Source organism: Schistocerca nitens, chromosome 2 (genome assembly GCF_023898315.1).
Source record: "Schistocerca nitens isolate TAMUIC-IGC-003100 chromosome 2, iqSchNite1.1, whole genome shotgun sequence".
Lineage (NCBI taxonomy): Eukaryota > Metazoa > Arthropoda > Insecta > Orthoptera > Acrididae > Schistocerca > Schistocerca nitens.
In genome coordinates, this window is record NC_064615.1 from 943,822,721 (window position 1) to 943,834,915 (window position 12,195).

General features: G+C 36.9%; 1 protein-coding gene across 1 annotated transcript in view; it reads left to right on the forward strand.

The window, feature by feature from the left end:
- LOC126234725 (tubulin glycylase 3A-like) overlaps window positions 1–11,400 on the forward strand; it is a 172,161-nt gene extending 160,761 nt beyond the window's left edge. The window contains exon 10 of the mRNA XM_049943473.1: window positions 9,889–11,400. Coding sequence (XP_049799430.1) covers window positions 9,889–11,282 — 1,394 coding nt within the window. The 3' untranslated portion in view covers window positions 11,283–11,400. The remainder of the gene's footprint in view (window positions 1–9,888) is intronic.
- The last annotated feature ends 795 nt before the right edge of the window (window positions 11,401–12,195 follow it).

Consider the following 12,195-nt stretch of genomic DNA (forward strand, 5'->3'; position numbering starts at 1 on the left):
AACTTTATTCTCCAGATAGCTGTTACCAATGTTTGTTTTACCTTGATTTACTTGTCTGCTACACTTTCTTAAATTTTTTGTACAACTCTTTATATATAATCATAGACCACTACACATGAAACAGAAGAGCCACAAAGCAGGGGACAGGCACATAGAATGGAAGATAAATTTCTTAGCTTTCATACAAAGTCTGAGCGCACAAACAAATATACACAGAGCCACAATTGTCTCCCATTGTCTCAAATATTAAATGTTGTCCTTCAAACACCCACACACTGGATTGATATTAACATGGCTGGCAAAGGTGTACAATATGGCACTGTAGTATTTGTCCAGCCTGTTGACTGTGAAGAGTAAGGAAATGATAATTTTAATTTTGTTCATCTAAGCCTCATGCCTCAGTAATGTATTTGCATTTTGAAGTATGCAGATCAGCTGTTACAGTTATAAAGGAAGCTAAGTACTGACAAACCTAGTTGTGCACTGTTGTACAGTTATACAGTTTTCAGTGATTTTTCATGCTGTTTGTGGTGAAATAATGATTTAATAGACTTTTGGAAACGTTCGCTCGCTGTGTTTTTTAAAGTTTTCTGTGCATTGAAGTCATTTAGTAAATTTCATGCTTTAGTTTTCAGCTGACATTTCTTATTGTTTCTAGTGAAATATTTCAGCAAAATTTTCATTCAGTGTTTTAACTTTGTTTGAATTTTTGGTTTTAGCTAGTAATTTTGTAAAGTTTTGTTGGTATTGGTATTACCTGTGGTGTAGTAGTATTAATACAAGTAGTTGCTTTCTTAGTAGACAGAGAACTTTGAGAGCACTATTGTTAGTTCTATAAATAGTTATACTGGTGTAACTGAACTTCGGTAACAAAGATGTACAGTTCCCCCCCCCCCCCCCCCCCCCTCCTCCTACAGTAACTGTAAAATTTTACCATGTGAGGAACCGTGGGTTCTGTCAGAGGTTTGTGAGTAGTGGGTTACAGTGTGGGATTTGTTCAAAGTATTTTCATTGAGGGGAATGCAGTGGGGAAGCCAGTGGGCATTCTAGCAAGATCCTCTCCTGGGAATGCACAATCTGTAGTAGAAATAAGCTGATAGAGGAGCAGGAGCATAAGACCTGTGCACTTCTGGTGCAGTTACAATGCACAAAGGAGGAACTAGATATGTTTAGGAGGGGGAAGGGTGTTGGGGAATGGGAACTGGCAGTTGGCAAGAAGGCAGTTAGAAAGAGGAGGTATTCAGACAGTTATACTTTGCGTATATGCAATAGATTTGACCAACTGTCAGAGTTGAGTGGAGAGGGGCTTCGTGTAGCTGTAGATGTAGGGACATGCAACAGTCCTCAGCAGTCAGGAGGCCTAGGTCAGTTGCAAAGCCTAACAGAAAGAAGAAGGTTCTGCTGCTAGGTAGTTCGCATGGTAGAGGTGTGGGCCAGCAGTTGCAGGGAGTGTTGGGGAGTGAGTACCAGGTCCCAGCATTGTGAAGCCTAGTGCAGGGTTGGTGCAACTGACTGACAGTATAGGGGAATTATGTAGGAATTTAACAAAGGAGGATCAGGTAGTGATAGTGGGTGGAGCAGGGAGCAGTGTAGGTGGTGACCTGCTAAAGATAGCTACTCAAACTGGTTGCACTAATGTGCATTTTGTGCAACTCTTTCAGCATCGTGATCATTCTCATCTTAATGCAGCTGTTAAGCGTGTTAACATGAGGCTGGGGAGCACGCCGATGACAGAGGTCATGGGTCACATCTCAGTGGCCCCAGTTGGGGCTATCAGCCTATCAAGTTTCACAAGGCATGGCCTGCACCTCAATAGGTATGGGAAGGGGAGGCTGGCAAAGCTTATAGGTAACAGTGTAGTGGGTGGTGGTGGTGGTGGTGGTGGGATCACTCATAGAAAACTTCCTGTAGTAGTTGGCGTTAGATCTGCACCTTTTTTAGATTGAAGTCAGCTGATAGGTATACCTGCTTAAAGGAAGTCCCTCTAACTAAGGGCTCACCTTCAGAGGATGTAATGTTTCCAAGTAGAGACAGAGTTAGCATATTTCATCAAAATATAAGAGGTACTAGAGATAAAGTTAGTGAACAGCTTATAGATGTTGACTCTGAAATTATTGGTATATCAGAGCACCACTTAAATAGTTTGACAATTCAGAGGCTTCCTTTACCGTAATACAAGTTAGCTGGCTGTTTTTCAAGGAGTTCCTTGCAGGTTGGGGGAGTGGCTGTGTAAGTAAAATACAGTATTCTGTTTGAGTCCATAGACGTATCATGGTACTGCACTGAACAGGTATTCGAATGTTGTGCAGTGTCAGTTGAATTTAGTGAAACTAAACTTCTAATCGTTGTTGTTTATAGGTCTCCTAACTCTGACTTCAGAGCATTTCTCTTCAAGCTTGAGAGGGTTTTTGACTCACTTTTTGTAGGAAGTGCCAGAAATTAGTTATATATGGTGACTTCAATATAAATTTTGCATCTGATGGTGCAAGAGAAAGGATGTTAGCAGATTTCATACATTCATATGATCTGATGCAGACAGTGTTTTTTCCAAAGAGGGTGCAGGGGAACAGTAGCACAGCCATAGACAATATTTTTATTCATTCTTCATTACTAGATGGGCATTCTGTTAGTAAAAAGGTGAATGGCCTTTCAGACCATGCTGCACAAATTTTAACACTAAAAGTCTTTAGTACTCAAACAAATGCCACATTTAATTACAAACTATGTAGGAAAGTTGATCCAGCAGCAGTAGAGAGTTTTTTAAACCTTGTCCAGGAACAAAAGTGGCAAGATGTTTATAGTGCCGATAATGTAGATGATCAATATAATGCTTTCCCTAACACATTTCTCATGCTCTTTGAGAGTTGCTTTCTATTAGAACATTCTAGATGTGGTACTAGCAGTAATAGGCAGCCCAGGTGGCTGACTAGTGGGATAAGGATATGTAGGTTAGATTAGATTAGATTAGATTAATTATTCATTCCATAGACCCATAACAGAGGGAATCCTCCTGGGTGTGGAACATGTCAGATAAACACATTACAAAAATGTAATTAGAAAAATTTGAGTTTCATTAATTTTAATGAGCCTCAGTCGATAAACAGTAAAATTATGTACATGAATTAAATTTAAACTTCTAATATTTACAAGTTTAATACTTACATCTGCTTTCATTAAATCCATCATTCAAACAATTGCTAGTTTCTTAGCTATTACAACCAACTATTGTCAAAAATTAAAGTAAATCATTCATTTCAGTGATCCTCAGTTAAGAACAGTCAGATTATGTACGAGATTTAAAATAAAACTTCCACTATTTACAGACTTAAGACTTACATCTGCTTTCCATACATTCACCATTCACACAGTAGACAGTCACTTGGCTGTTACAACCAAGTATTGTCAAAAATTAAAGTATGATAAATTTTCATTAAAATGGTCTACTGCACTTGTTGAGAAACTCATGGATGGAATAGAAGGAATTGGCCACCAAAAATTCTTTTAAATTATGTTTAAATTGTGCCTTGTCTGAAACTAAACTCTTAATGGTTGCTGGTAACTTATTGAAAATATGTGTTGCTGAACACTGGACTCCTTTCTGGGCAAGAGTAAGTGATTTAAATCTTTATGTGTATTGTTCTTATTCCTAGTATTGATACTGTGTACTAAGCAGTTAGTTGGAAAAAGAGATGTATTATTTACAAAAAACTTCATTCAGGAATAAATATACTGAGAAGCTGTGGTTAATATGCCCAATTCTTTGAATAGATTTCGACATGATGTTCTTGGATTTACACTACTCATTACTCTTATTATACACTTCCGTACTCTAAAAAATTTTTCTGTGTTTATGGAGTTACCCCAAAATATGATACCAAATGACAATGGAGTGAAAATAAGCAAAATATGCCAGTTTTTTTATATTTGTATCTCCTATGTCTGACATAATTTGCATTGCAAACACAGACTTGTTTAGGCACTTTAGCAGTTCGTTAGTATGTTGCTCCCAACTGAATTTGTTATCAAGTTGTAATCCCAAGAATTTTGCACTCTCAACTTCTCCTGGGTAGAACAAAGTGGCAATTATATCAAAATGTTAGATGTAGTCACAATCAAGCTACAGTAGTCCATTACAAACAGTATTGTAAGGTGCTTAAAAATGTTATTAGAGTATGTGGTATGCAAGTAGAATAGCTAATTCACAGGATAAAATTAAAACCATATGGCCAGTTGTAAAGAAAGTGTCTGGTCAGCAGCACAAGGTCGACAATATAAAGTCAGTTCACAGTAAAAATATTTCTGTTACTGATAAAACAGATATATGTACAGTATTTAACAATCATTTTCTGAGCATTGCTGGTGAATTAAATAAAAATTTAGTTTCTATAGGGAATCATATAACTTTCTTGGCAAATGCCTTTCCAATATTGATGCCTGAAATACTTCTCTGTGATTGAGTCAATAATTAACTCACTGAGGACTAATGACTCTCATGGTTATTATGGGATGCCTAGCAGAATATTAAAGTACTGTACTGCACATATTAGCCCTGTATTTAGCCATATCTGTAGTTTTTCCTTTAGGAATGGTCAGTTTCCTGAGTGATTAAAGTACTCAGCAGTAAACCTGCTTTATAAAAATGGAGAAAGGGATAATGTAGATAATTTTAGACCCCTTTCTATGCCATCAGTGTTTGCTAAAGTTATTGAAAAGGCTGTGTATGTAAGGATAATTGATCATTTTATATCACCAATTTGCTCTCAAATGTACAGTTCAGCTTTAGAAGTCATTTGACAACTGAAAATGCTATATTCTCTTCTCTCTGTTAGGTACTGGACGGGTTAAATAAAAGATTTCGAATGCTAGGCATATTTTTTATTTAACTAAGGCATTTGATTGTGTTGATCACAAAATATTGCTCCAAATATTGGACCATTCCAGAATATGGGGAGTAGATCACAAATGTTTCACCTCGTACTTCAGCAACAGACAGCCAAAGGTCATTATTCACAATGTTAAGAATGGCTGTGATGTGGGGTCTGAGTGGGGGTACAGTCAAGTGGCGGGGTGCCCCAGGGATCAGTGTTGGGGCCACTCCTGTTCCTTATTTATATAAATAATATGCTCTCTAGTATTATGGGTAACTCTAAAATATTACTGCCTGCTGATGACACTAGGCTTGATAGTAAAGGTTGCTGTGTACAACATTGGCTTGGTTTCAAATAGTGCAGTGCATGACCTAAGTTCATAGCTGGTAGAAAATAAACTAATGCTAAATCACAGTAAGACTTTTATTTATTTATTTATTTATTCCATGTGATCCGATGGTACACAGTGTGTTGCAGATGTCGGAAAATATCATTTAACATTGTTAACATATATTAACATAGGCCTATAGTATCCTAATGTATTATATTGCTCAATGTTTTCAATTTAACACAAACAGCAAGATTACTGTTCTAAGTATTCATTTACAAAGTAAAAACAGTGACACAACAAATATGACTTCACAGCTTTGCTAAATGTTATGTTGTCTTCGATGGACTTAATACTAGTGGGAAGATTGTTGAACAGTTTGAGGCCCATGTGGAAAGCTCCCTTTCTACACAGTTGAGTGTTTGTACGTATAACATGCAGGTTTGCGTTTTTCCTTGTGTTGTGTTCATGTATTTTATTATTTTTTACGACTCTGGGGTCAGTTGGCACTATGTGGTTTCTGAAAAATTTTCGAGTCTCAAGAATGTAGAGGCAAGGCAATGTAAGGATTTCCAACTTTCTGAAGATGGGTTTGCAGGAGTCTTCTGGATTCTGAATGTGCTCAGAGCAGTTGGAGAATTTCCCCAGAATATTACACCATATTTTAGGTGGGCTTGTATGTAAGCGTAGTATGCACAGTTTTTACAGTTTCTAACACACGATGTAACAAAACCTGATATTTTAATTTCACAGAATGGGCATTTTATTAGTGAAACTGAACAGTTCAAATTTCTAGGTGCTCATATAGATAGTAAGCTGTCGTGGAAAGCCCACATTCAGGATCTTGTTCAAAGACTTAATGCTGCAATTTTTACTATTTGAATGGTATCTGAAGTGGGTGATCATTCGACATGAAAATTAGTGTACTTTGCTTATTTTCATTCGTTTATGTCATATGGTATTATATGTTGGGGTAACTTTTCCCATTCTAAAAGGATATTTTTGCCTCAGAAATGGGCAGTTCGGGCGATAAGTGGTGTAAGTTCACGAACCTCTTGCCAATCCCTGCTCACGAGTCTGGGTATTTTGACATTGGCCTCTCAACATATATATTCCTTACTGTCATTTCTTGTTAATAAGCAGCTTTCACTCAGTTAATACTTGGCAGAAATCAAACATGCATTTGTATTGGACTTCCTTAACTCTTGTGCAGAAAGGTGTGAAGTATACTGCTGCATCCATTTTCAATAAGCTACCACTCGAATTCAAAAATCTTAGCAGCAATCTACATGCTTTCAGACCAGTCTGAAGAGTTCCCTCATGGGTCACTCCTTCTATTCTGTCAATGAGTTCCTTGAAAAATTAAGCTGATTCTTGTTGCATTGTTGATTGCATTTACTTAAATGTATGCACTGACTTTTTTCAAGTTCATAAACATTTATTTTTATCTGTTATTACTTTTATGTTCTAATTCCATGTACTGACATGTTCCACAACTTTGTAGATTTGCTCCTCAATTTGGTCCTACGGAACTTGATGTGTAAATAAAAATAAAAAAGTAAAAAAAAAAATCAGTTTACTTACATCTGTTCACTTCATATTTAACATATAGACATTTAGCACTGTTGGGAATAGAGATTTCATGAGTATTGGCTACATAGAGGTTATTACAAATGCTCAGCAGATGTCCTGGAGTTATACTACTGTACTTAAAATGTTTCCCATTTTCATTATCTTTTTGATCTTGTGCTACTATCAGATATGAAAGTTAAAAAAGAAATTGTAAAACTTATTTGTGCATCCATGTCTTCAAATCATTGTGATATTTTTTTTGTACAACTGAAATTTAAATACTGATGGCGAATTAACGGCAATAGTAATGCAGATTATCACAATGGAAAATCTGCCCCTTGTATGTTTTTTAAGTATGAGCCAAAACATTACAACTACATACTTAATAGCTTGTTTGTACATCTTTGGAACAAAATACATCACTGATTCTGCGTATCAGGGAACTGGCAGTTTGATGGTAGGTTTGTGGAGATATGTGGCATCAAATGTCTAACACAGGTCATGTAATTCACGTAAATAATGGGCCACTGATTTCTGTACACGGTAATTATGCCCGATAGTGACCCAGATGGGTTCCATAGGATTTACATCAGGTGAATTTGGTTTCTGAGACATCAATGTGAGATCATTATAAAGCTCCTCACACCGCTGTAGCATGATTCTAGCTCTGAAACACAGACAATTACACTGATGAAAGATGACATTGCTGTTGGGGAAGACATCAAGAGTGAAGGGACTCAGGTGATTTGCAGCTGTCAGTTGTCTTCTATTACAACCACAGGTCCCATGCAAGCACAGGAGAATGTCTTCCATAGCATAAAGCTGCTCCCACCAGCCTGTGTCTGTGGCATGCTGCACATTTCAAGCTACTGTTCACCTCAATGATGGAATTTGTGGAGACGATCATCATCCTAGTGTAGCAAAAATGTGATTCACCCGAAGATCTGACATGTTTCCATTGATCAAAAGTCAAATACCAAGAGTCCCATGTCCACTGGAGTCATAATTGATGATGTCATTGGATAAACATGTGATTGTATAGGGATGGTCTGCTAAGGAACTCCATGTTCAACAACACGTGATGAGCAGTGTGCTCAGAAACACTTGTGCATGCACCACCATTGTGCTCTTTTGGCAGAGATGCCACAGATCACCATTTATCATACTTTACAGAGTGGACAAGCCTCCAAACTCCACATTCTGTGAAGAGTCATAGATGTCTGACCATTTAGTGCTTAGTGGTAGTTTTACTGTGCTTCTAGCTCTTTCAGTAGGTGCTCACGTGAACATTTGACCAGCTGTGCCATTTTCGAGATACTCAGTCACAGGCTCTGTATAATGAAAATGTACCCTTTGTGAAAGTCACTAATCTCAACGGATTTTACCATTTGCAGCCTATATCTTCACTAGTGTGACCCCCCATCTGTGTCAGCTCCACTTACATGCTTTTGTTATCATGTCATGTGCCTGCAACACCACCTGGCGACATCCAGCATTGGGATGGGCAGTGGTCTTAACGTTTTAGCGTATCAGTGTATGCACATCTTAAGCAATAAAATTTCACAAACATTCCTTAGCAACTATGAAAATATAATATAATTGGATAGATTAAAAAAATTCACTCCACAAGTGGCAACAGAAGAAAACTCATATAAAGGTTAAAGAACTGTGCAAGCTTCTGAAGCCAATGGCTCCGTCTTCTGGCAGAAGGCTTGAAGGGAAAATAAGAGGGTTGAAGGGAAAGAACTGGTGAGATTTAAGAAATGAGGAGAGTTCAGAAAAGTTGCCCAGAAAACCTCGGGTCAGAATAGACACTGAATGAATGAAAAGGAAGCTTTTTCCTTCTCATCCTTTTTGTTATGTCTCACCTGCTCTGAACTTCCCTACTGTGATTTGTATCAACAATTATTTCGCCAGGGCAGGTTGGTAGCACATTGCTATCAGTCAGCATGTTTTTCTTTTAGATGTATTGGCTTCTGAAAGTCTGCAGAGGTCTTTCTTCCTTTAGTCTTGGGGCTAATCCCTGCCCAGAAGACAACAGGGGCAGCATTTACATTAGTGCTTACTTGCTTCAACATAGGCTCCACATTGAGCTTATGTAGTGTTTACTCAATGTAGGTCCACCATAAGCTACCCTGCCTTGCCCCCTAATCCTGCCACCTCAGTCCAAACCTATGTATTCAGATCTCCCATTATTTGTAGCTAACCCCCAGATTTGAGGACCATCAGCTATCAAACACTTGTGATCCAACTGGTAGCTAATACTTGCTCCAGATTCCCTTTGCTTTCAGTAAGCATTCAAAACTGTTTGGCAACAAAATCTATGTTATTAGGTGTTGAATTCAGAATAAAATAATTGCAAGATTTCATTGCATACATTAGGTTGCACAATTTCTCTTTTTATTTATTTATTTTGTGTTCTGTAGATCCTTGTTGTCAACAGATCACAGGATATGGAACAAGACTCTTTCAACAAGAAATATCTCACCTCATTTATTTTATGTACGTGAGCATGTGCAAAGCAGATAAATTCGTATAGTATCATGTTGTAAAATACATTACTGAGTATAAAATGAGACTTTTCCCTCCTGCTAAAATATGTCAGTAGTTGTGAGGATTTTGGGTTCCCCCAATAGATTGTGTATAAAGTCAGTTACCAGTCTCTGATTCTGATTAAATAACTGATTTCATGTAGGTCCTTATGTATTTGGAAGCAGTTGGTTAGATAGTACTGTTAATAATGGACTGTAACATCTGAAAATAAAATTAAATATTATTAATATTGTGACCTAAATCTTCTCATGTAAGTTGAAAACAAAGCATCCAACACATTTATATAAAAATTAGATATAATAAGATGCACCTAAGATTAGCTGTACATTACTGTCCATAACATGCTTGGTAAGATGTTACTTAAGTATAAATCTTTTTCTTGAAAATCTGTATAGTTCATAGATGACTGTTATCGTGGTACTAACACTGTTTCATAGCGTAATATGAAATTTGGCATTCTTTCACTATCCAAATTACATTTCAGACAGTACTGGCATATTGTTTTACTTCTTTGCAGAGTTTGTATTTTGTGCCTGTATGATCTACTTCTTTTTTTGTATGTTACAGTTGTTGTAGACAGAAGACAGGATAAGAGAGCTGACACAGGAATGTTTGAATGTATTTACAAGCAACGCGTGTCACCTGCTCCTCCATATTTGGGAATGACTCTTGCTGTACGAGGAAATAAATGCAATCTCAAAGGTATCAAGCCAAGCCTAAGCTTTCGGACACGAAAAATTGAAACAGGTACAACTATAAACAGTGATAAAAGATCAGAAACAAAGAAAATGTGTGTGGAAAATCACTCTAGTTTCACGACTGAAAGGGCAAAGATTAATGAAACAAAACCAAAGATTCCAACAGATATTCTTGGTCCAGTTGTCATAGATTTTATTGAAGATTTGGCCAAGCAGCTTAGTAAAGAAACAAACTCTATGGATGCAGAAGATGTGACTGACACACAAAAACTGACAAATGATGTGAACTGTGCACGAGAGGCAGAAACAGAAGAGGTTACAAACTGGAAAGATGAGTTGTTCCCGAACAACATGCTTAGAAGAAGTAATAAATTTAATACCAAGAAGATAAATTCTCAGAGGAAAACCAAAATAAATGATGGTGGAAAAGAAAAGTTGCAAGAACATGTCGCAGGTGATGCAAAACGCATTAACTTAAATGCGACCGCATTTAATTGTGATACTACTAGCACAGACTCTGGAATTTCTGAAGATCATTCATCAAAAAATAAGAAACTGAAGTATAATGGAAGTGGTAGTATAAAGTCAATGGAACTTTTTGGTGGATGGCGCAAGAAATTAGATGAGACAAAAAGCAACTGTCAGAGTATTTTGGATAGCTTAAAAACAAGTGGAGATTCTGGAAGTTTCTCAAATATAACTTCTTTTGATAAAAATATTAGATGGGCAGCAGAACTATCCATTCAGACAACTGTAAGAGAGTTTGTGAAGCAGTTGACCCAGTCTATCTCAGACAAGAATCCCACCCAGAAAAATAAATTATTAGCTGATCCATTCTCACCTCTTAGTAGAGGGTTAGGTAAACTTAAACTGAGTGATGACAGCCGAGTAAGACAGTGCTATTTAAATATACTGCTGAACAATGGCCAACTTTCAAAGTTTAAAAGATCACACGAAATTTTTAATCCACAGTATCTGGATCATAAATTCCCCATGTTACGTGAATTATCTAATGATACACCAGAAAAAAATGCTATGCATAACTTTAAAGGAGTTCTACCTAATATTAAACACAGAAAGAAATTTTCAACTAATGATGATGGTAATGAGGCGCAGAAACGACAAAACCTATGTGCACTCGGAATGAGTTTGAAGACTATCAGAAGTGGGCTGGGCCATCAGGAGCATTTGTTAATGCCTCTTGGTCTAAAGAAGTACACAAGTGAGAATGAATCCTTTCACAAAGCTTTGTTAGCAAAGTGATGGAAATGTTCACCAGCATAATGAACAGTCGAATTTAAAAGTGTCCCCTGCAGTTAATGAATAAGTATTAAATGTGGTATATAACCTCGCAGTTTGTAAACATCATATGAGATTTGGGTCTGACATTTTAAATTAGTTGTAAATTGTATTCATTTTTCTTATAATTAAGTAATAAACGTCAGCCTGTTGCCATCTGAATATTCTCTGCAGAGTGCCAGTATATTGTAGTGACTATATGGTAGCTCTCTGGGGCTCTTTGACTTGTGGACTTTTCACACCTCTTGCTTTGTTATTTTGAGAAGCTTTCAATCGGTTAATATTTAATACCTCATGTGTATGATGTTGATTTCATAATCTTAACATCAAAATTTATTGTGCTAAGAGAATTGACAAGAAGATTAAGGCAGGAACCACAAGCAAGAAAGCTAGTTCTATCAGACAGGTTTCTTTTCATTTTTCCCCTGCTTAAAAGATATTCAGTGAGATATAAATTGCCATCAGTTCTGAATGCATGTCTGTTGACTACTGTGCCAACTTAGGCTTTCCCAGAATAATAAATTTTGCTCAGGATCTTGGGTATTGCATTAGATGATGTCCCCAATACCTTGCTAGCGTCATCATTCTGCACAATTTACAGGACCTGTTTCAGTGTGTTGCTGAATCATAAAATGCAAAGTGAAAAATGTCCCATAGGAATGATCCATTATTGTTTCAAAAGAGTGGATCCCTCTCATGCTGCTATGTTCAACTATCAGAATAAAGTTCATAGAAAATGATATAATGAGACTGAATGGACATAAAATTTAGTGGAGTTCATATATGCTAAAAATGACAGAAAAATGAATTCTCAGATGTTCTAATACTTAGGGGAACTTTGTTTAATTGAGCATTTCATAACCATTTTGATTCAATT